Source organism: Thermobia domestica, chromosome 3 (assembly GCF_964235325.1).
Source record: "Thermobia domestica chromosome 3, izTheDome1.hap1.1, whole genome shotgun sequence".
NCBI classification, from domain to species: domain Eukaryota; kingdom Metazoa; phylum Arthropoda; class Insecta; order Zygentoma; family Lepismatidae; genus Thermobia; species Thermobia domestica.
In genome coordinates, this window is record NC_137456.1 from 198,157,746 (window position 1) to 198,183,451 (window position 25,706).

At 36.5% G+C, this 25,706-nt stretch overlaps 2 protein-coding genes across 2 annotated transcripts in view; one reads left to right on the forward strand and one right to left on the reverse strand.

The window, feature by feature from the left end:
• Window positions 1-25,706, forward strand: part of Grd (gamma-aminobutyric acid type A receptor subunit Grd) — a 1,945,208-nt gene that overhangs the window by 38,870 nt on the left and 1,880,632 nt on the right. The window lies entirely within an intron of this gene.
• Window positions 1-25,706, reverse strand: part of LOC145682075 (uncharacterized) — a 67,501-nt gene that overhangs the window by 26,006 nt on the left and 15,789 nt on the right. The window contains exon 2 of the mRNA XM_081753672.1: window positions 1,534-1,769. Within this exon, the coding sequence (XP_081609798.1) occupies window positions 1,534-1,769 (236 nt within the window). The remainder of the gene's footprint in view (window positions 1-1,533; window positions 1,770-25,706) is intronic.

Here is a 25,706-nt window from a genome sequence, read left to right on the forward strand (position 1 = left end):
AATTTTTACACCTTAAACTTGTGTCCGATGAAATCCTGTGAGTTTAGCTTTATATTTCTTAACAAGAGGCAACAATGTCCTGTCAGAAAGAACATCTCTTTGAGCTTCTAATAAACATCCATAATAAAAATTATACAGTTTCAGGCGAGCACGAGAGCGTTCACCAGAATACCATTTACAGAAGCGAGTTTACAATAGGTAATCCACCATGTGAGGATATTTGTATACCGCTTTTCTTGCTGTCTCCAATATTCCAATTTCCTCTGAAACAAGGTAAGAAATCTCTCATCTGTTAATAGTGTTTCACTCATATGATAGTCGCCACGTCCGTGCCCAATTTTCTCATATGGAATCTTAACTTTCATCACTAAAGACAGATGATCACTAAAACAGACAGGATAACGGTATGTAGAAAAAAACTGAGATTTAAGAGATTCCGTCAAATAGAATCGATCAATTCTCGAAGCACTATTCTGGCGAATAAGGGTGTATCCCAACAGATCACTGTTCTTTAGTTGCCACACATCATACAAGGGATAATGAGAGATGAGGTCACTAGTTAACAGTGACACCAGAAAGTGTAGGCTCTACAGATCCAGAAGCACTGTGTTCTACCGAAGTTGTTACAGCAAGCTAAAGTTGTTTGGAAACATTAGCACTAGTTATCCTGTACAAAGCATCAGTAGCGGGTTTATCAGGTTTTCTAACAGATGAAGAAACTTTACCGTCTTTCACTGTTTTTCGTCTCTTCTTATCTTGAGAGGAGCGCCCTTTAGAATAAATTTGCGAGGTAACTGAGGCTAAAATGAAGGTGTGATTATAAGATGAAATGGATTTCTCACTCTCAGAAAGACCACTAGCGACAGTAATAAGAATATCTGCCACATCATTTATATTGTTCCTGACGGCGTCAGCAATAGCGACCAATGCAGGTGTATCGAGACCGGTACACTATTTACAACTAGAGGTGAAACAGAACTTGTTACGGGAGGTAAGGAAAGCTCGACAGTTGTGGAATATTCGTAGTATGCTCAATCACTGGATTAGATCCACATTCAGAAATAGCAGAAGCTACAGATGGAAGGGTAGGAGAGTATATGAACCTCCTCACAAGGTAACACGATGGTATCACTGGCACTAGATAATAGGGGAAAGTCCTTGTCACTATAACACGAAGATAATGAAACAACGGGTTTTACACTCGTGACGGGGTTAAATGGCAGCAGAAGATTAACTTCGGTGCAAGGATGCACTATAGGTTTGGAGTTTACATTACGTCTATCAAATTGATCATAGCGATGATTAGGGCTATTACAAGCAAAACAGGTAAGTTCCTGACCAAAATACGAAACTAAGTATCGTTAGCCATAGGTTTCAATAGACGATGGAATTGTCTTATCTAACTGTATGTGCACCAATTTCCGTCCAGTACGCAATCGGTATCGATGACTGCTATCATAAAATTCATCCTTGATATTTTTGACACGACCAAATAGTATCAACACTTTAGTATTTCATCATGGTCTAATTCACTTGGCACTAAAGACAATTTAACTAATGTAATGGGCTTATCTGCAACTTCTACACTAACATTATACACTCCATTTTCATCAGTATATCGTAATCCAGTACTATTATCTCGAATTACCTGCTCACACAAGAGCTGGGATATTAACATAACGAACACACAACGTCGGTAATTGTCTAGCTCAATACTCACTACTTGGTCATTGTTTAACTTCAAATTGTCAAATAGAAATTCATGTGTTCTATAAGTAATTGGAAGATTAGGCACATTACTAAAGTTTACACGCAAAGTATTAACTCGTTTCACTACCATTTAGACGACAAGAAGTATAACTTGAAGAATGAAAGTAATCCTTATGAACAAGCAACAGTGCATTCCGGAGGTCTGCTCGCCACCGCTGCCACAACACGGCTCTGACGATCACTACGCGGTAAATGATTCGTCTTTAGTCTTGTTACGTTAAATTTCTTTGCTTCCGCTTGCAAAGTTGTGTGTTATATTTCTTCGTTTCAGAAAGTCTTTCGTCTTTCTTTTATGATGATATACGTGAATAATCTTCGGCAAAGTTTATATTAATAACTTGAGTTGTTCTTAAGCCTTTGGTTCACAAGTTTGTTTCTTCTAAACATGAAACTACAGATATGACAGATTTAATTCTCATACTCTGCATTTGTTTCAAAGCAGTCGCCATTACCTGATCAATGATTTATGTACGCCACGATACAAAACACTTTTTGAGTTCGAAAAATGACCAAACCTTTTCTGCAAAGCAGTGTGTTTTCCACCATCTTGTTTTCGCAACAACTGTTGCCTTTGTTGACATTTGATCTTCCAAAGTCCATTCGGATTATCTTTTAAAATTTTATTATAATTTATCCTAATATTGAAGTCGGGCCCCTTCCGAAATAAATTACTGTATACGTGCCTGCTGACAATTTTCAATATATTCGTTAAATAATAAAGTAAAATAATTAAATTAGGAGCAAAAAGCTTCAACACGGGCTAACTTTTGTCCACTGCCAATATTGTTAGAAGGGATATTAATAGCAAAAACTGCTAGTCAATGCGGAACCTTGAAACTTTACCCCGAACAGCAAGCCTATTATTGAGAACTACATATGAAACATTTTATCAAAACTTATCTAGCTTTTGTCTGGCATGAAATTATTATATACACTAAAATGCACTATCCTAAAATGTGTATCTAAACATTGCTCTACGTATCTACGAAGCAATGAAAATTTTTTATCGAAATATTTGGGCAGGAAACTCTAACAGCCAGCCATTTTATTTAAATCGTAATAAACCCTGTAACCGTGCGTTAACGTGAAGACAAAGCTTGGTCCATTGGTAATGTGTTGGAAGAATGAAAACTCAATGTTCGTAGGTTCGAATTTATCCACTCACCAGAACATTTTATTCTTATGTGTAACGATGAAATAAGAAAGAAAAATGTATAAATGTTAAGACAAAACTTCAACCAAGTCTGAAGAGAACAATACTAAAATAGTAACACAATGACGTCAACCAAGAATTATTTCATGTAGCGTTTGGACGAAATTACAACTGTCAACAATTGCAGAAGTAAAAACAGGCTGCTAGACGTAATGTAGTCTAGACTTCTGAATGCATTTACTTACTCAAAACTTCCGTCTCGTCATTGGTATGCCGTTAGTCATGATAAAACCTTTCAATTGGAAGTGAAATGACAAACTAAAACAGTTTTAAATCAATAAATGTCTATGTGTAAAAGTAGGTGTCTCTTATCTGTAGTTCTGAGTTCCTTTTACTTTGAAGTGACAAATGAGAGAAGAAAGTATGGTGATCGAAAAAAAAATCAAATTTGAGATTTCGACGAATTTACACGTATTATAGCCCCTAATACCGAAAAAGTTATTTTTTGATACATGTCCATCTGTTCGTCCGTCCGTTCGCTACACTTTTCTGTGCACTCGCCTAGAGGCCAACCGTTCAACTTATCTGCACCAAATTTTAGTTTAAAATTTTCATAGTATTTCCTATAGTTTCTTTTATTTCCCTCCTACTCCCAAAACAAGGGTAGTTTCCTGTACGATGAAAATAGAAAAAATATATTTTCTAATAACTGGCTCTAACGATATTGTTTTCTTTCTTTTTTATAAATCAATATTTAATTAGCAACCCTATTTTGTGGTATAAGGCATTTATCTGAGAAAAATCTACAAGGGGTAGTTTATACTTAGGGGTGAGTTTTTTCTCAGTGATTTTCTCAAAATGGACTCAAGTGTTTTCGTTCATATTTCATAAATAAATATTTCATTAATAACTTAACAATATGGCATAAATAACTCGTTTGTCCTAAAAAAAAAATGCGAGGGGTAGTTTATTCTTGGTGGAGTGTGTTGTCTGGGTGATTTTCTCAAAAATGACTCAAAAGAGTTTATTCGTATTTCAAAAATACATATTTCGTTAATAACCGAACAATATGGCAAAACTCGTTTGTCCTGAAAAAAAATATACGAGGGGTAGTTTACTCTTGGGGGTGTTTTTCCTCCACGGTTTTCTCTAAAATGAATCAAGCAATTTTGTTCGTACTCAGAAATAAATATTTCATTAAAAACCTAATAATATGGAATAACTCGCTTGCCCTGAAAGAATCCTCAAGAGATAGTTTATTCGGGGAGTTATTTTTCCCTCACGATTTTCTCAAAACTTACGTGGACAATTTTATTGATAATTCATAAATAAATATTTCATTAATAACCCTATATTTTAGTATAAGTCATTTCTATGAAAAACAATTACGACGGATAGATTATTTTGGGGGTCAAGGTTTTTCCCAACAATTTTCTCGAACGACAGGCGATTTTGTTCAAATTTCGCAAATAAATATTTCATTAATAAGCAAAAGTATATCTTAACTCATTGTTCGAAACAATTCACAAGAGGTAGGTTACTTCTGACGTGTTCTTTTTGAACGACTTTCTCGAAAATGACTCATTTGATTTTTTCATATTTCATAAACAATTATTGCATTAATTGGTCTATTATATGTCTAATGAAAATGTGCTCAAAGTGTGAGTTGTTTTTGTAGTGTGGATTTTCTTCAATCGAAGTTTTTTATTCGATAATCTGACATTCGATGTATTTGAATAATATGATATTTTTTTTCGTATTATCCAAATACACACTTCAGTAACAACTGCGGCCTAACACAGTTAAGAAATTGAATTGAAAAAGTTTAGTGCGGTGGCCCTGTAATTGAATATTTTTTGGTAAACACCCTAGCTTTTTGTGGTAAACTCAGGCTTTTCTTTTTCGAGCGACAAAAGAGAGAAGAAAATATGGTGATTGTGAAAATAGTATATCAAATTCAGATTTCAACGGATTTACATAATTCATGGCGTCTACATACCGGAAATGTGATTTTTCGATACTCGTCCTTCCGGTCCGTCCGTTCGGTACACTTTTCTGTGCACTCGCCTAGAGACCATACCGTTCAACGTATCTACACCAAATTTTAAACTTAGGGCTTACATAGTATTCCTACAGGAGATTTTCCCATTTCTTTCCTACCGCCTAAAATAAGTGTGGTTTACTAACAGCCGAAAATCGAAAAAAGCTATTTTCTCCAAAATGGTTTTAACAATTTTGTTTATTTTTCATTAATCAATATTTAATTAACAACCCTATATTGCAGTATCAGATATTTCTCTTAGAAAAATTTACGAGGGGTAGTTTATTCTTGGAGGTGACTTTTTCTCGACGATGTTCTCAGAAAGGACACTGGCAAATTTTGTACACACTTCATAAACAAATATTTAACCTTGCAGCATGGTATAAGTCAATTGACCTGTAGTAGCTTATTCTTGGAGTTGAATTTATTTCCAGTGAGTTTCTCAAACACGACCAGTTGGCAACCCTGTATCTCGACAACGAAGCTGAACTCGAAAACTGCAAGAGGGCTATTTGTCTCCTTTTGATGTCACGAATCATCTCCCAGAGTTTGTGGACATCTTTCAGGTTCACCCTTAATGAAGCTTCTTTTCGAAAAGTTAACTATTAACTTTAGACATTGTTTATTGTTTTTAAAAATCACAAATGCCGTTATTAATTTTAAGGCAGAGAGCTACTTTTGAGAGAATAGATCTTTAAAAATAATTTTAAAACTTAGACTTTTGTTTTCGAGACACTCCAGACAAGACGAGACATTTTAAAAGCTATCTCGTGTCCAAAACATTTGTTACGTCTTCTTTTGGATGTCACAAAGCGCGTCTCGTCTCTTTCTCGAGACATGTCTTATCTCGTGCGAATTCGTTAGCACTTGGGAAGGATTATCTTTCTACTCAAAGCATTGTTTTTATAATGGTTGCATCTTTATGATAATTGCCGTCAACATAAATTACAGTTCTTTCAGTTGAATTAATTGTTTATTATTATTATTGAAATTAAAATTAAATGGAATATCTAGTTTAACGTTGCACGATTATGCACCTACGCTAAGGGAGAATGATGATGAATGAAATGATGAAAAGAAGAAAGTCGGATGAAAATGGAAAATTCCAAGAAAACCCATACCCATGCACACGGTATTTGTCTACCTCAAATTTCACTTGGCGCGAAGTGGAGTCGAGCCACGGACCCCATGAATGCTCTATTATTATTATTATTATTATTATTATTATTATTATTATTATTATTAATATAATAATAATAATAATAATAATAATAATAATAATAATAATTGAAGTGAGCTTAACGAGTTTCAACCGTCCGACTCAATCAATGTTTGGGTGCCTGTTCGTTCGTCTACTCCATGATAACTTTTCATAAAAGACATTTCCTTTTAATGAAACTAGTAAGTGCCTTTTAGCTTTGAGAAGTAACTATGCTTGGAATTTGAAATCTGCAAAATATAAGAGGTAAAATTAACCAAATGGTGCAAGTTTACATTAATGTATACAAAACAATTTTGCAATATCAATTACGTGAATCTTGTCCCATAAAGAAGCCGAAACCCCTACACCAAAGAGCCCTCCGAGATTTGATAATTGTCCACAAGGACTGAAATTGTCATTTGAAGCCAAGACTTTAATATGAAGCCAATAATTTCTTTAAAATAAACGAAAAATTCGAAAGTTATAAGCATTTTCATATTTTTGCCTTTTCCCATAATGGAGCCGTAGCACACTATACTGATGAGCCCCCCCGACTCCAGGATTTGATCATTCTCCATCGGACTGAAATTGCCATTTCGAACCAACACTTTAATACGAAGCTCAACAATTCTTTAAAATAGACGAAAAATTCGAACGTTAGAAACTTTTTAATATTTTTGCCTTTTCTCATAAGGGGCCCGTATTAGCCTACACTGAAGAGCCCCACGAGATTTGATCCTTGATCACTGGGACTGAAATTTTCATTTGAAACCAAAACTTTAATATGAAGCCAAAAATTAAACTTTTACATCAATTTAAACTGACTGGGTTCCAGTTCACCCCACTATTATGTTTAGTTTAGTTAAGTGGTAATTTGTGACAGCTTCACATCATCAAAAGAATCTTTCACTACCCCCCCCTCCCAGAAGTTTGTGCTGGATCCGCCACTGGATTCAATAGACATTTTTCCTATTCCTTTTATCACCTTGTTGGGGCTCCCTCGTACAAATAAAGAAGCGGTAATATTACAATCAAGGGGCGCTATATATTAGGTATTTCTTTAGTTACCTACCCCTAACCGCACAGGGCCATCTTTGGTAGAATAAAAAAATGCTACGTGATATTCCAATCATGAAAGGGGAGAGGATGCTGTAAATATATTTCTTATTCATTTTGTCTACTTTGCTTATGAGAAATTACTTTCTGTTGGAAGGCTACTGAAATGAGAGGGGCAAAATAAAACGCGTACCCCCTCCTACATGGTTGTTCAAATAATTACTAAAGAAAACACTTTAGACTAAGATATCTTAGATTTAAACTAAGAAACTAAGATATCCTTACATTATGTAAGGATGGCATATTCAGGATTATTATTATTATTATTATTATTATTATTATTATTATTATTATTATTATTATTATATGAATGTTTTTGGAGCACCGAAATTTTGTGAGACGAACAATGCAATGTAGAGGTTTAAGATGGGTGGTCATAGGGAGGAAAAACCAGAATTTTTTCTGTCTGACTCTCTAACGTGAAGATTATGTGCTGATGGCAAGAAGTATCATCATTCTACAATAGGCAGCTTTTACGTAGAATATCAATTACTTGAGTTTTCCTCCTTCGAGCTACTTATCTCATGTGGTAAATTCAAAACAATTTCAATTTAATACAAATACATTGTAAAACTTTTCCGTAATTAAACATCTAGGGAAAATTAAACATTTAATAGGGAAATCTGTTATCAAAATATCCAAACAAGTAGATAGTAGTGAGAAATATTGAAACTTTATAAAATTCTCCAAATTAGGATTAACATTTACTGGGAAACAACGCGCCAGCGAGCATTACGTATAGTGAGCAGTGAGCACAGGGGAAATAATTACTAAACTTTTTGCAAACAAAATTAGGGATGCTAATGCAAGTGCGACAACGACATTTTTTCTTTTTTTGGTATCGTCATGAATTTTACACATATGTTACAATTTGATTCTTTCCCACATAAAAAATAAATAAAATAACCATAATAATAAAAATGACAACATCATTTCCATCTGGATTCGAACCCGCTACCTTCGGCATACAGACTAGTTGCTTTAACTAACTGAGCTATTTGTTTCCTTACGTGAACTGACCCTGTTCTACGGTAAAGACGATTTTTCATTACGGTCGCGCTACCAATTCGTCCTTTTCCATAGACAATTTCCACTTTTTGCTCTATCTTTACGTTAATACTTGGCATATATTCATATATTTGGAGTTTGCAGATAATGCACGAAATAAGACATATTAGAAATATTTCGTTAAAAGTTTCGTTTGTAGATTTTATCCACAGTTCTCTCAGTGACATAGATGTCGCTGCTTCGTGTTGAACTGCAGAATTCCCTCGCGTTCTTGAAAATTTCCCACTTTAGCAGAGTTGGTAATTCTCGAGATTTCTGTCGATTTAATGTTTTTTGCTTCTAATTTATTTATTTTAAGCTAATATCTAACACAAATATTAAAAACGGGTTTGTTATTAACCTGTCCTGCTGGGGAAACCTTTCGAAATTTCGAACATATAAAGAAAACAGAGATATTTTCAAAAAATTTCAAAATAAAGAGACGCGTCATTTATTTTGCTCATGGTAGTACGTAAGCCGAAGGTGTATGTATGCGCTAGCTTGATATTTCCATTCTCTCAACGGTTCTTATTTTCTTCTCCCTACGATTCAGTGCCTCTTATAATGGAATCAAAGTTGACATACATTTAAGACGAAGCCAAATAACTAACACATTTTTTCTCTTACATTTCAGTAAGATATTTCTCAGTGTAAGATATGCTGTTGTTTCACATCGTCTCAGGCAAACAAACATGACATGCAATCAACCTTGATTTGATTCTCTTTGTCTTCGCAGTGAACTGCAGCATAAATGTATGTATGTGTATGTTTTTTTTAATCCTTATCTTACATTACATCTATCTTCTTGTTATGGGGAATTATACGTATTTCGTTCTGTTAATCAACAACAGGACGACCCGCTCGGGAGAGTAATGCTCCCGGAAGTACGTTTTCTCGCGCGCTACTCTAGGCAGCTATTTTACGCGCTATCCTAGCCAGTTATTTTAAGTTAGTCACAAAATTTATATCATGGAGTACAAGGGGAACGAAACGAGCCACATATCATGGAGTACAAGGGTAACAAAACAAGCCCTTCGGGGCTTCTAACCCTTTCCTACTACTACTACTTATCTGCACAAAAGTAAGTAAATAACTTTTTTGAGTATTATTTTCATATTATTTTAATTTAAAAAGTGTTATAAAAATGTAAAAAAAATCAACTTTTCTCGGGCCGGGTTTGAACTCACGCCAAAAGAGATTTTGGTTAATAACATATAGCGCTAGCCCACTCGGCCAGGAAGACAGACAACAACAATCATTTGATTTCTGCTATTTAAATGCAACGTGGCAAGAAACGGATAACGCCAACCAATCAGAACTGTCTTTTTCGTTCCTACTTTCGGGAGCATTACTCTCCTGAGCTAGTCCTACAACAGGCCGTATAACTATCGTTCATTTCCTGTTCACATTAACTCAGTGAGGGAGCATTATAATGATTCGAGTTCCATCTTAAACTATAAATTCATCTCTCTCGTACAACATTTTTTACGTATTATTATTTTACTTTAATATCAAAGATATAATCCTGAATGAGTTTTCTTCATTTCAATCAGACAAATGAAAGAATGGATCCTAGCATATACTCGGGTTCGATTCCGGTGGGGTGGCACTCAGTCGAAAATGTATATTTCAAGTCAACTTAAAGATGAAAAAAAATATTTCATTTGAACGTCCCACGATTATATCCCTCAGGGAGAAACTATGAACATGATGATGTACACTACAAACTTAATTCAACTCTGGTTCGTGAGGTCCCAAATTCGATTCTAGCTCCCACCAAAATGGATTTTGTGCACAGAATCTTAAATCGTGAGATAATGAAGCTACAATCAAAGTTACTTGACTTTTCCCCCCAAAAATAATGTGAAGCTGTACTTTTTATTTGTATGTTTGGTATTTTTCTAAAGCAGTTATGTCAGGTTAGAGGAACATGTATTTTTTTATGTTAACTAAAATGGATTATTTTATCACGTATTGTTCTTCTACTCACAAATTCAATAGGCTTTACGATGCATAGTGGCTCACTGGTAGAACGCTCAATTCTAATGCAGGAAGTCTCTGGGTCGATCCCCGGACATGAGAGTTTGTGGTTGACAACAGTGTGTCCATAAGTTTTCACAGAGTTCTCATATTCTAATTCCACTGTAAAACTAACATAATTTTTTTAAATATATAAAACAGCGTTTAAAATATTTGCTTTAGCCTAAAGAGAGGACGGATTCCACTTTATGCTGTAGGTCCACATCTCATATAGCCTCGGAGATATTCTAAGGTATCAAAAAGTGACAGTTAACTCCAGTACTGTTCTGGTTAGCGCATACATCTTTTGTATTTACACGGGTTCTGGTTCGATTCTCGGTGAGAGAGCATTGAATATTATAAGACATTAAGTTCATTCGATCCTTTCTGCCGTGAAACGAAAATCAATCACACACACACACACACACAGAGAGAGAGAGAGAGAGAGAGAGAGAATACGCAAAATTTTGGAAGTCATTCCCACGCATTAGTAATTTCTCATCCATAGCATCCACATTAGTAATTTCTACCTATTCAACCTCAAATATATAACGTCATAAAGTGACTTAAGACAAAAAATTGCCATACCAATATCATTCGATGGCATCTCCCACATTACAATATAGCCTGGGCTAAGCAACTCAACTCTACCAGTAATTTTTGAATATATACAACGGGAAGTGACTTCGTGGGAACCCAAGGTCAATTTAGATCTAACAACTAACTAGTTTAAGCAAATAGCTTCCATGATACACTATATCCCCTTTGCAACTTTCGATGATGTAGTTCTTCAAATAACAACTTTCACGTGGAACTCAAGGTCCACTTCATTGCCATCTGTTTTGCTGGTTGGCAGATTATTGACATTTTTAAAAAGTCACGGTTTTTGATATTTTCCGATGATGAGTGGCTTAAGTTTGTAGGTTCCAGTACAATTTGTTCCCAGCAGTACTATTAAGCGAAGTTTGCTGTTTTTTTCCGTCATTAAATTCATCGCCTTTGAGTGATAAGGTTTTGTCAGGTAAACATTTATAGAAAAGTCCAGTTTCATCGGCGTTAAAGATGTCTTCGAGATCGTATCCGGCGGTCAGTTCTGCCAGTTTGTCTTTCCAATCATCACATACTTTTTCATCAGCACTACCACTCTCACCACAAATTTTTCGAAAAACAATGTTTCGTTTTTTTTGAATTTTTGAAGCCAATCGTTGCTAGCACGGAACTTTGCATGTCCCAATTCTACTGCAAACTGCTGAGCCTTTCCTGCAGGATACGGCCTCCGATTGTGACCTTTTTGTCTCGGCACTGTTTTAACCACTTCAACACAGATTCCTCTACGTCTTTGAACCCTAAAACATTTCTCTGCAAGTTCATGTTGAAAGGAAAAAAAAGTCGAAGAACTTTAGACATTCTCGATTGGCTGATTAGTTAAATAAACTTGTATATGGAAACATTGACTCTGTAGGTCAATATCAGGATTATGATATTCGTTTGTTCGAAGTGATTGAAACGCCACCTATCTTTTGTAATCTACCCGTAACTACTACGTTTCCATTAGAATGAAACGTGAGGTAAGCCGGAGTAGGAGCCTAGAAATTATGTTCGTCAAATTGAAAACTAGTATAATGTGATTTCGGTTTGGTTTTTGGCTTAAAGTGCTCCTAGACGTAAGGCAGACGGAAAATAGTGTAAAGCTTTTGTAAAGTGTGCTAGGATATATTACTCGGCGAGAAGTTGTAAGTACGAAATTTTAATCTATTATTTTTCTCTCTTTCTGGCCCAACTACTGCAAGTTTTTGGTGAGTGGTATGTTCTTGGTCGCTATATTACTAATATGTTGTTAAATATTTGGGATATTAAATTCAATTTAAGAGTAAACTTGGTATGAGAAATCTTTCGAAAAGAATAATTTGTAAATTCCATTTAGAATATTGAAAGTAGAATGCTAATGTTGAAAATTTTCGGACTGACAATCAAAAATGGGAAAGGGTTAAATGTGTTTCGATTAATGTTGTTAGTGTTAGCACCTTTATTTTGTTACTGTAAAATTTATACTCATGTTGAATTATTTATATAATAAATTTTTCATGTTGAAGGAGAGTTATAATTTAAATGAAAAAAGATTAACTGCCCAAACTGTTCCACATTAAGGGAAAGATAACTGACCCTTTCATAGGTAGTGGATTACTTGGTTTCAAGACTGCCGCTACAACTCGCGTGATTTTAATCTTCTACTGTTTACAGGCAAACCACTTTCTTCTGAAACTTATCTTTAAATTTTAAAATTGTAGCCAATGTACTTGCGGGAATCCCGAACTTATTAGCTATGTCTAATTTTTTCGTCATAGGATTTTTGTCAACATAATTAATGATGTTTCGCTTTTCTGCGACTGATAAGGAACATCTTTTACGTTTCTGAGCCATTTCAAATTGAATCTTTAACAATAGTGACGAGCAGCAATGTTTACATTACTTTCCATCAAACAACAATGATTGTTTTACGAACAAAAGCGCGTCGAAACCTGTCGCGACATGAATCACATACTATGAGATTAAGAGTCATACATTGGTGGGAACTTTATATAAAGGTTTTGGGTTGACAAAATTCGTTAATCAGAGGTATTTATACTTTTTCTTGATAGCTAAAAATTCGTTATAAACAGGCTGTTCGCAAAAAATGTTCGCTATGTAAAGGTATATTTTTCCTCATTGACTTTTATGGACAATTCAAGGGGATTACGAAGAATTTGTCAAATCGAGGAAGTCGTTATATTGAGGTACGTTATATTAAGGTTGCACTCTAATAATAATAATAATAATAATAATAATAATAATAATAATATAATAGCAGCAGCAGCAGCAGTAGTAATAGTAGTAGTAGTAGGAACGGGTTAGAAGCCCCGCAGGGGTTGGTTAGGTTGTTCTCTTGCTCAGTTTTTTTCTGTACATTTTACATGACCAACTTCAAATAGCTGGCTAGGGAAGCGCGCGAATACTGAAACTCTTGGGATCGGCGTAAATGCTGCCTGCTCTTCTTGTTTGGAAATTAGAAGTTAAGATGAGGAAGAATAGTAGTAATGTAAATCGGGAGTAGTTAAAAACGATGAGGTAGCCTCAACTTGAAGAACGTTTCGTGATATTTTCCTCACTGACGAAGGTCTATATAACTTGCTTTTGAGTTAAAGAAGGAAATCTCGAGTAAGTCATTGTGACACTCATAAGGAACGGGCATTAGTATTTTGTATAGTCTTACATGCAACGATTTTAACTAGCTAAAATTTTAGATAAAAGGTTAAGTGACGCAGTATGTAAGTGATTAGCGTATTGAACTTCTGTCGACGGGCCCGGGTTCGAATCCCGGCGAGGTTGAAACTTTTTCAAATGTTTCAATTTCAATTTCAATACGTACTCAGTGTGGCAAAAAAGACCTTCTCTCCTCCAGAAAGAAAATGATGTTGGAATTAGGAGAATTGGAGAAGGTCTCTCAATGAAGGCAATAATTTACTAACATATTTCCAGCAATTGCTCTAGATTTGATATTTTCAGCTACTTTCAAGCAATTTCTGATTCATGCGTGGTCAGTATTTTTATTTCTCTAAATATTCAGTATATAAAGAAAAAATACATTACATACACAGCAATATTAAGATAAATATATGGTGTTCTTTGGAAAACACGACCCGAACCATAGAGATTCATTTTAGAACGGAGAACTGTGTCGTTAGTCACCTACTTTACAATTTTACCTGGATAAACACCTGGATCAGGTCTACCAGTGGCTGAGTGTACAAAATCACTCTCACTTGAGAATATGGATTATTTATTGTTGTATAATGTTATATCACTTAATCCTCGATGTGCCGTATATCCAAGGATGCTAAAAATTATATTGATACACATTTATTCAACGTATTAGCATCCGCCCATGAAATCAAGATTGCGTTCACATGCACTAAGTTTTTGTCAATGTCATGAAAATGTTATTTAGGTATTAATTTTATGAGCACACATTAAAAATTTCCAACCGATGCTTGAGCCTCGGAGCCAAGGCCATACCCATGTAGTCGACACCTATGGTGTACGGAATTACTGATGTTAAATACTATATTTCTCTTTAGTTGTGGAAGAAAAACATCACTAATACGTTTTGAAATGAAATGGAATATCTAGTTTGACGTCCGACGTTTGACACTAAGGTAGACGATGATGATGAGAAATGAATGAAATGGTGGTGAAGAAAGTAGAATTAAACGGGAAAACCCCGAGAAAACTCGCGCACACAACGTTTGTCCACGAAAAAATGTCCTATGACGCAAGCTGGGATCGACCCAGGAACCCTTTACACCAAAGGTGAACGTTCTATCACTTTTTAAACGTTAAATGTATCACCGAACGTGCCTCATTAACTTGCTCATCTTACTAATTTCTACTTAATTTTACTCGCTTTTTAATCATTTAACTCGCTTTACCAGTAAACTAGAACGACAGGGACACGAACAGAGAAACATCGTGGACAATTAAAATTCCAAAGGCTCTCCCACCGGGATTGGAACCCGGGACGGTGTACATCAAAGACGCACGTGCTAGTCACTAGACCAGCGACCACTGCGGCACCGCGTCCATAACATGTTTCAGTTTACTTTTCACTTATTCGCTTCCTACGGACACAGCTACTCTTCGTATGATTTCCCAGATCCAATCATGGGCCGTCGTAAATGAATCAAATGATGACCAAAGTAAGTCAGATGCTCAAGTTTTTATATCTTGTAACAATTCATAGAATTATGCTCTCGGTCGTCTTGTGAACAACCGATTCAGAAAAACGACATACTGTAGCTATATGCTAAGAGGCAAATCGACTCACACGGACTGCATGAACTACTGGAAACGCGTTCACTCCAGCGGCATTTTTACTGGAGCCAAGACATTCAAGGGAAAGATATAATGATTTGTCCCCTTCTTGTTTACATTCTTTAAAAAATCAAGTTGTACAGGTACTTATGTAAGACTCTTGCGCAAGAGTCTTGGTCTTGGTCTTAGTCTTGTAGGTATGGTCTTGGTCTTGGTCTTGGACTTGCACCCCTTGTCTTGGTTTTGGTCTTGCATCGGGATTCCTGGTCTTGGTCTTGGTCTTGCATGCAAGAATCTTGCAAAAAGTGCAAGACCAAGATTCTTGCGCTCATCACTACTAGCAACTAACCACCCAGCGCCCAGGGAACGATCCGTGGGCGAAACTTTTCCCACGGGGATATGAAAAACATGTTTCATCTTGTTTCTATATATCCACACACCCGTCCAAGAGCATGAATGCGCCCTACAATCTACCAACATACTAGTTTAGGCCGAACCTAAGGGTCAAAGGTCATATTTGTACCAAGTGAATTTCTCATACTGCCTCCATGTAGTTCCTGATGCAACGATATGTAATATGGATAGAATTTGTATTCATGCAGTATGCGCAGACACTTCTTTGTGACATTCCTGAACCTCGTGCGACTTGCCGAGAACTAACGTGAGGATTTCCAGCTAAAACATTCACTGCGGCATTTTCTTTCGTCACGGGCCGTGGTCGAACTCGTTTGTATTGAACACTTTTAATTTCAGTAAACAGTTGGATAATACTGCGAAAAGTAGTTGCAGAAGGAACATTCCTATCAGAGAACAGGTTAGCATACCTGAGACGAACTTTTTGTACATATATATTTAACTCAAAATACGAGGTAATGATATCTACTCTCTCTGCAATCTTTAACATCGTGTACTAATTAGAAAGAGATGTTTGCAGTTCGAATGCTTGAAGTAAAGTAGAAGCCACAGACGTGCTTTACACAATGGAACCACGTCAAGGAACTAATTCTTGAAACTAGAAGTTATTCTCACTAATACAAACGACGACATAATGCTAAATGACGTGTGAAGGTAACGTTATGTAAGTTCATCATGTATCATTGTGTTGGATACGTGACAGATGAAGCTGTAATAGAAAATTCAAAGGAATATAACACCATTGACAAATGATAAATAAATGTTCGAAATTGTGACCATTTTCTGCGATACATTTTTTACCATCCAAATGACTGTCTATGAAGCACGGATTACGATCACCCGTCGCAGTCTGTGGTCAGACTCTTGCTGTAGGTGTAACACTTGCAATGTGTATTGCAGAAAACGGGCACCATTTCGAACATTTGCTTCAGCAAAACATGGAGATGTGTGAGAGGCAAGGGGACTCACAAAATACAAGCACTCCAATAGAGAAAGGCAAGGGGACTCAACTGATTAAACTCTTCGATGGTGAGAGACAAAGGAACTTACATCAATAAGACACCTCGAAGGGAACAAAGTACTACTACGTATACTTCGTTGTTTCTCGATAATACTAGAAGTAGGTTTTACTTCATTGATAAAAATGAATGATTGTTTCCCACTGCTTTCCATTTCAGCTACATCTATGCCAAATTACACCAATAAAGTGGACATATTAATGTATTATGTTCTGGAGAATCAACTGTTTTTGTTGTAAAACATCCGTTCTCATTACAGAAACAGATTTTAGAAAAACTGCTTTTCTAATCTTCTGGGATGGCGTTGGGTGAGTCAAGTGTGGTGTCATGTAATAGAATTTTCGAGATGTCAAAAGTATCTACTTTGATTTTCTTAATTTGAGGTGTATTTCTTGAGATATTATTATTTTTCAACGGTTTGTAACCCATTTTGATTTTTGTCGATTACAGCGCCGTCTATCACTCAACGAAGAAAATGTTAATTACAAAAGGTGCGTATTTTTTCTCGGAGAATCCGAATCTGCAATGAAGAAATGGGGGTTAGTAGTAATGGGGTTACTTCAGGAAACTTTTTGGCCCCTGGGTCCCTGCCTCAGGACCCATGGTCCCTGGCCCGGGGTCAATGACCTAGGGGTACCATGGCCCACCCCTAAAATTTGGCAGGGGTACATAGGACCACCCCCCAGGACCCATGGTCCCTGGCCCTTGTCAATGATCTAGGGGTACTTAGGACCACCCCCTCTAGATTTTGGCAGGGGTACATAGGACCACCCCGTTAAATTTTGGAAATTGCCAAATCTAAAAATTTGGTATGGTAGCCTAGGACCATAGTATGTACCTCTATTAGTATTGGGGGTCTATGTCGTTCCCTTTCATGGGTAAAAAATTGCCAAAAATTTAAATTTCGGAGGTTTTTGACCTAATTTATCCCCTTTGATGAGGTATTATTACCCTATATGGTTATATGTGCATATACAGGGGTTCATTACCTTTCATAAGACATGGGTATATTGGTGCACCCCTTTAAATTTTTGGGAGGTGTACCTTGGCCCACCCCCTTCAATTTTGGAAATTGCCCAATTTAAACATTTTGGTACAATAGTATAGAACCCTAGTATGTATTACTATAAATTTGGGTGGTCCACTTCGTTCCCTTTTAGGGGTACAAAATTGCCAAATTTTAGTACAACCACATGTTTGGTTTTTGGCTCATTTTATTCCCTTGGATGAGGTCCTATTACCTTATATAGTTATATGGGTGTATATAGGTGTTTATTTCCTATTGTAAGACATAGGTACATTTGTGCAACCCTTTAAAAATTTGGCAGGGGTGCCTTGGCCCATCCCTTAAATTTTGGAAATTGCCCAATTTAAACATTTTGGTATAATAGTATAGAACCCTAGTATGTATTACTATAAATTTGGGTGGTCCACTTCGTTCCCTTTTAGGGGTACAAAATTGCCAAATTTTAGTACAACCACATGTTTGGTTTTTGGCTCATTTTTATTCCCTTGGATGAGGTCCTATTACCTTATATAGTTATATGGGTGTATACAGGTGTTTATTTCCTATTGTAAGACATAGGTACATTTGTGCACCCCTTTAAAAATTTGGCAGGAGTGCCTTGGCCCACCCCTTAAATTTTGGAAATTGCCCAATTTAAACATTTGGTATAATAGTATAGAACCCTAATATAGATCACTATAAATTTCGGTGGTCTATCTCGTTCCCCTTTTAGGGGTACAAAATTGCCAAAATATAAACGTAAGCAATACGTTGTACCACGTGTTTGGGTTTTGACCTAATTCATTTCCTTGGATGAGGTCCTATTACCTTATATGGTTATATGGCCATGTATAGGAGTCCATTCCCTATTATGAAACATAAGTACATATGTGCACACCCTTGAAATTTTTGGGAATGGTACCTTGCCCCCGCCCCTTAAGTTTTAGAAATTGCCAAATTTAAAACATTTGGTATCATAGTACTGGACCCTAATATATATTACTACAAATTTGGGTGGTCCACCTCGTTCCCTTTTAGGGGCCATTTTGTTCAGCTTTAGGGGTGAACATGGATACAGTGGTCCACCTCGTTCCCTTTTAGGGGGCATTTTGTTCCGCTTTAGGGGTGAACATGGATACCTTGGAAGCGTCCCGAGTTTGATTCTTGGAAATGTTGAATTTAACGTCCCCGCGAAAACGATGGTCATTGATTCATTTTCCTCGTTTCTGATTGGCTGATAGCGTTGTCACTTTATAGTTGAACCGTTTCAGACCTAAATAAAATTCTTAATTTCATTTTCAAATCCTACTTCCACGAAGATCTTGAATGAACGTAGGTGTACCTCTTGTGTCAGCGTGACTTTACTCCGTTCCTTGAATTTGAGGTAAGTATCAACCGCGTTTTCTTAATATCAATGGAGTGCTTTTGCATGAGGATAACATTGTTATCACGGTTTATTTTAGCATGAAATATTTAGCAAATGGAAGAATAACCCTCACTTACTTGACCGGGGATCGAATTAGGAATCCCACACATTAGAAGTAAGCACGAGAAAATTGTTGATTTTGGTTTAGCGTCCCTTCAGTAGTGGGGGGCTAGGAATACAGCTTAATGTTGAATTTGAGCGCATACTGGGTGTTGAACCCGGGCCACATCCCACACATTAGAAGTAAGCACGAGAAATTTGTTGATTTTGGTTTAGCGTCCCTTCAGTAGTGGGGGGCTAGGAATACAGCTTAATATTGAATCTGAGTGCATACTGGGTGTTGAACCCGGGCCAGAGGTGCGTAACGCTAACCACTTAGCTCAGTTTCTGAAAGTTACCATTAACGTAAACAAAGAAACTACGCACGAATTTGTTCCCTACAACGTGAGACTTGCAGTTTAATGTGGGATCTGATCTCCCGCCGAGAATCGAATTCGAGTATTCCTTGTCTAACCGCTTGAAAAAAGCAAGCGCATGAGATTTTGTTTTTGTTTCATGTTCGTCATACGTTTTAAAGTTCAGTGTCAGAGGAAAAAAATGCTTACTACAATGATTCTCTTAGCACGCTTAAAAAAACAATTTCATTCATTCTTTTTATCACTACAGAAAGTTAGGTCAGTTACATGTTGGTCTCGGGTTTGATTTCCAGTATGACGACAATAAAACGTTTCAGTAGTAGAACTATTTGAGATATGATAATTCTTTTAGGATTGATCGTGTAGTCATTTTGATAACGTAGTGATCTCTGAATTCAATTTTAATTCGTGCTTTTTTGTCTCTTTTCGTTTTAGATATTTGTTTTCTTTGCCTATTCCTTTTTGCTTACCTTACCTTTTTCCTATTTGAATATGGCTACTTCTGGCTTTACTGTCTTGCGAGAAATCAATAGACATTATCGGCGTTTTAATCTCGAAGGACGAATGCTGGAAATTCAAATTAATGCTCCGACCAGTGGCACTGATATTGTTGAATGGGTTCAGGCCTCCTTTCAACAGATGTTGGATTACTTATTGGAAAATGTTGACGAATTATCGATGGTTGGATTATCGACTTTATCTCATGATGAGAAGAACAAACCGTTTTATTTATCTTTTCGGCGTGCAAGTAATTTGACACTGGAGACTTTATGGGCTTTCTTTGATCGCATCCTTCAAAGTAACGATAGTTTTCTCATGAACGAACCGTTCATTGTACATTTTCATCATGTGGATGTGCCCCGTGGATTTGGATTGGTGCGTCGAGGTCTTTTATCAAACGAGAGTTATTAAAGTGCAAGAAAGGCATTTTACGAGTGAAAAACACCGACAAGAAATGCTTGGCTTATGCGATTGTGATTGCTATTGGCCTAAAGAAATATAAGGATACAAATAAAAAAGTTTACGATCAATATCGCAAACAGTGCAAGTGTGTTGTTCTCCCTGAGGTACATGAACTTTTATCCAGATCATCAGTGAATTTAGACCATGGGGGATCCGTGGAAGAATTGCGACAATTGCAACGTTACTTGACAAATTATAAACTTACCGTATACACCAGCTTTTCCGGAGAAGATATTCTGTATGAAGGACCGGGTGGCGAAGACAAGATTCCAATCAATTTAATGTGCATCAATTCTCATTATGACATCATCACGTCATTAACGGCCGTTTTTTCTACCAACTATTACTGTGCTGCATGCCACAAAAAATATAATAACAGAAATAGACACGTCAAGAACTGTTCGGCCATGTGTGAGAAATGTTTGCAGAAACCGCCATGCAGTAAGACCAATACGGAGAAGCAATGCCTAGAATGCAATCGTGAATTTTATGGTGAAACATGCTATACAAATCATCTGACTGTACCATATCATAAGGGCCAACCAATATGCAAGATGGTAAAACAGTGTTCCAAATGTCTACGCATTTATTCGTTTGTCCGTACAGGGGAAAGAAAACATGATTGTACAGATTATTTTTGTAATGTGTGTCGTAAACACGTTACGTCTACCCACCAATGCTACATGAAGCCTGATACGACTCAATTAAAACCTGGAGTTCCATCAGTGTTACATGCCAAGAAAGCTATGATTGTCTTCTATGATATCGAAGCCACACAGGATACTTTCTTCGATGAAGACACGTTCATTCATAAGCCCAATTTACTGGTGGCCCAACAAGTATGTTACAACTGTGTTCAAGATGAAGATATACATCATCCGTGTGAAGTTTGTGGACAGCGGGAACATATTTTTCAAGATGATCCGATCAATGCCTTTCTTGCGTATTTACGTCAACCACGACCCAACATCAAACTTATTGTATCTTTGGCACATAACTGTAAGGGATATGATGGTCATTTTATTCTTAAATCTTTAGTGGAAGAACATGAATTGAAACCTACTTTGATCTTGAACGGAGCAAAAATTTTAAGCATGAAAGTGAATCACTTATCGTTTATTGACTCCTTAAATTTCATGCCAATGGCTTTAAGTAAATTATCCAAAGCATTTCATTTACCAGCGACCAAAGGATATTTTCCACACTTTTTTAATACTGCTGCAAATCAAACGTATGTGGGAAAATTACCGGACATCCATTATTATGGTGCAGATGAAATGAAAGTGGATGAACGAGAGAAATTCATGACATGGTACAACGAACACCAGAACGATACGTTTATTTTCCAAGAAGAATTGGTAAACTATTGTGTCCAGGACGTCAACGTACTTCGAATGGCTTGTATATCTTTCATGACCACTTTTGAACAAGAAACTCACGTCAATCCTTTCCTGGAGACTATCACTTTGGCGAGTGCGTGCAATTTAGTATTTCGACGAAATTTCTTAAAACCTAATACTATTAGCATTCTTCCTGCACGAGGATACCGTCACAGAAACAATCAGTCACGGATTGCTTTGCAGTGGCTTGCCTACATGGAAGAAAAAGAGGGTCATTTAATTCTACATGCGGCCAAAGGAAAAGAAGTTTATGTTGCTGGTTTTCATCTGGACGGCTACTACAAAGATCCCGACACTAAAGAGGAACACGTGTATAAATTTGAAGGCTGCAGAATTCACGGCTGTCCTCTATGTGTCCCTACAGGTCGTGATCAGCCCATTTATGAGAACTCCGAAGAAACTATGAACTATCGCTACGAGAGAACACAGCGTAAAATCAAATTATTACAATCCATGGGATATAAAGTACATGAAATGTGGGAATGTGAATTTCGTCAAGTGTTAAAATCCAATCCAGCATTGGCATCTTCTTTAAGCACACATCCTTATACTAATAAGACACCATTAAATCCAAGAGACAGCTTCTATGGTGGCCGTGTTAATGCCATTAAATTGTATCACGTCGCAAATGAAAATGAAGGCGAAGAAATAAAATTCTTGGATATCGTTTCCCTGTATCCTTATGTGAATAAATGTGGACGGTATCCAATAGGGCATCCACGAATATATCTACAGGGAGATCCAGAAATGCCGGCCATTCAAGATGTCAACGGATTAGTCAAGTTGAAGATTTTGCCTAGCAGAAATGTGTTTCATCCAGTGCTGCCATTTCGCTCAAATAAGAAGTTGTTGTTTCCACTTTGTGCTGCCTGTGCCACAGCATTAAATCAAGATTCTGAATGTACACATTTGGACAGTGAACGAAGCCTAACAGGAACATGGGTGTCCTATGAAATTCAAAAAGCCATTGAACTTGGGTATCAAGTCATTGAAATTTACGAAATTTGGGATTACGACATCACCGTATATGATCCAGAAACCAAGACTGGCGGATTATTCAGCGAATACATTAACACATTTTTGAAATCTAAGCTGGAAGCTTCTGGTTGGCCTGCCAATTGCGTCACGGAAGAAGAAAAGCAGCAGTATATTCAAGTGGTACAACAACGTGAAGGCATAACTTTGGATGCAGCAAATATAATGACAAATTCAGCACGTCGTAGTCTTGCAAAACTCTGTTTGAATGCCTTCTGGGGACGACTCGCTATAAGAGACAATTTCAGCCAAACGACCATCATTAACGACCCCAAAGAACTGTATCAGAAATTAACTGCTCCAGACATAAAAGTCAACCAAATTTTACCTGTTAACGATTCGTTGTTATACCTTTATTGGCAGTATGAAGATGATGTTCCAGTACAAAATCACAATGCTAATGTTGTCCTTGGAGCATTTACAACGTGTCAAGCTCGTCTGGAACTCTACAAATATTTAGAACTGCTGCAAGAAAGAGTACTATATTTCGATACAGATTCCGTGATATTCACGCAGCGACCATCACAGACCACAATAGAACCAGAAGTATTTCTTGGTTCAATGTCAAATGAACTGGAATCAATTGGACCAAAAGCATACATTAAAAAATTCGTGTCTGGTGGCCCAAAACAGTACGCCTTGGAAATCTACAACCCCGACACGAAATCAACCAGTTATGTATGCAAAATTCGTGGATTCACACTCAATTATACTGCAAGTCGAAAGCTAAATTTTAATAGTCTAGAGCAAATGATCATAAATCAATCGAGTGAAAAAATCTCCATTAGCACGCCGCACAAAATTTACAGAACCCACGATCATCATCTTGTCACAAAACCTGAAGAAAAGAAGTACAGTTTCAACTATAAAAAACGCCGATTAATACCAGACACATACGAGACATTGCCCTATGGGTATAAAAAAGCCAGAACAGAATAACAGTCATATTTTCCCCTAATCCCACCAACATCACCTCCCAAAGACGGGGCAAAGAATCAACGCAACACGGGACATGCTTCAACGAGGCCACAGCGGAGACAAAACTCAAATGACATCACCTTGCAGAAACCCGTGGAGAAAAAAAAAAGGAATTCAGGTACGTCACATTTGCTTTTCTTTTTCTTACATTACTCTCTTGATCAATTAGTTTATGTTAATAATCTGTTTTTTTCTTCTTTCACAGGAAACAAAATAAATATTACCGTGTATATTCATATGTTTTATTTTCTCTTTACAGAATTTGTACCCGTCACGCACACGTCTTCCTTTGAAGAAAAAGAAATTCTGTATTCTATTTCACATGCTAAAATAAATGTACAGAAACATGATTCTGTGTTTTATTTCACATCCTAAAATCAAATTCTTTTTCATGTACTGCGATTTCAATTTCTTTTTTCTCAATCAGTTTACCGGTAAAATAAATCAATGTTTAACGGAAAAAAAATCAAACTAAATTTTTGTTTCAGAACTTTTTTGTCATGTACGAAATAAAAAAAATTGTGTACAAAATAAAATTCTGTTTCAGAAAAAAATTTTTATGTACGAAAAAAAATGATTCAGAAAATTTGTGTGTACGAAAAAAAAATGTTTTCAGAAAAAAAAAATTGTGTACGAAAACAAAATTCTGTTTCAGAAAATTTTTTGTGTGTACAAAACAAAAAACTGTTTCAGAAAAAAAAATTATGTACAAACAAAATTCTGTTTCAGAAAAAAATTTATGTACAAACAAAATTCTGTTTCAGAAAAATTTTTGTGTGCAAAACAAAAATCAGTTTTCGTCACGAAACTGCTCCGACTAAATGAATCGATTCATTCTGATAGTGTTGGCAACACTGGAAAATGTCGGTAAGTATCGCTCAGACACTGAGTTACAGCGAACACAACTAGATTCGAACCAGCAACCTTACATGTCTGATTCATCTCTAAATACAGCCAACTAAACAATAAGATTATGTGTATACGTCAATGCTTTGCACTGAGTCAGCAAGGTTTTCTTCAAGGTCAAAGTCGCACACGAAGTAAAAAGATGACAACACAGATCTTCTATCTTTCTATATGAAACATAAACCTAGTGTAAACTGCTCGCACTGAAATGTGTAATGTAACATAATCTGTTTAAATCTGCTCGTCTTCTTTTCATACGCGAAACTGTTCGCACTGAATGGAGTACGGCGGCTCAGCGCTTGTCTCTAACGAGTGAGGTTCCTGCTTCAATCCACAACGAAGTAAGTTCAGTTTCCTCCTATCATTTTTTCATCATCGTTTCAAGGGGACGTTAAACTCAACATTTCTTAAACTAACACAAAAAAATCGAACTCGGGACCATGACATAGTAATCAACAAACTGAACTTCTCAATGGGCCATGGTTACTCAGCTCTTATTTCTGATGTGTGAGATCTCTGCTTCAATCCGCAAGCAAGTAAGTTTATGATGTTTTCTCATTTCATCATTTCTCATCATCGGCGGGGACATTAAATTCAACATTTCCTAAACTGGCACCAAGAATTGAACTCGGGACGATTGCAAGGTATCCATGTTCACCCCTGAAGCGGAACAAAATGGATCACAAAGTACTTATCAAATTTAAGGGAATATTTAAATACGCCTCCATATAACGTAATAAGGCTCCAAAGGGAACGATAACTCCCAAAAAGTAAACCATTGTACTCTATTATATAACGAAAATGTCTCGTGAAAGATAATAGGATAAGTTAAAAAAAAAAAAACTTCCGAAATTGATATTTTTATACTCATCAAAGAGTACGAGGTGCGATACTCCCCTCCCTTCCCCCCCAACTCCTGATGTAAATCAATGTGATCTTATGTGTCCT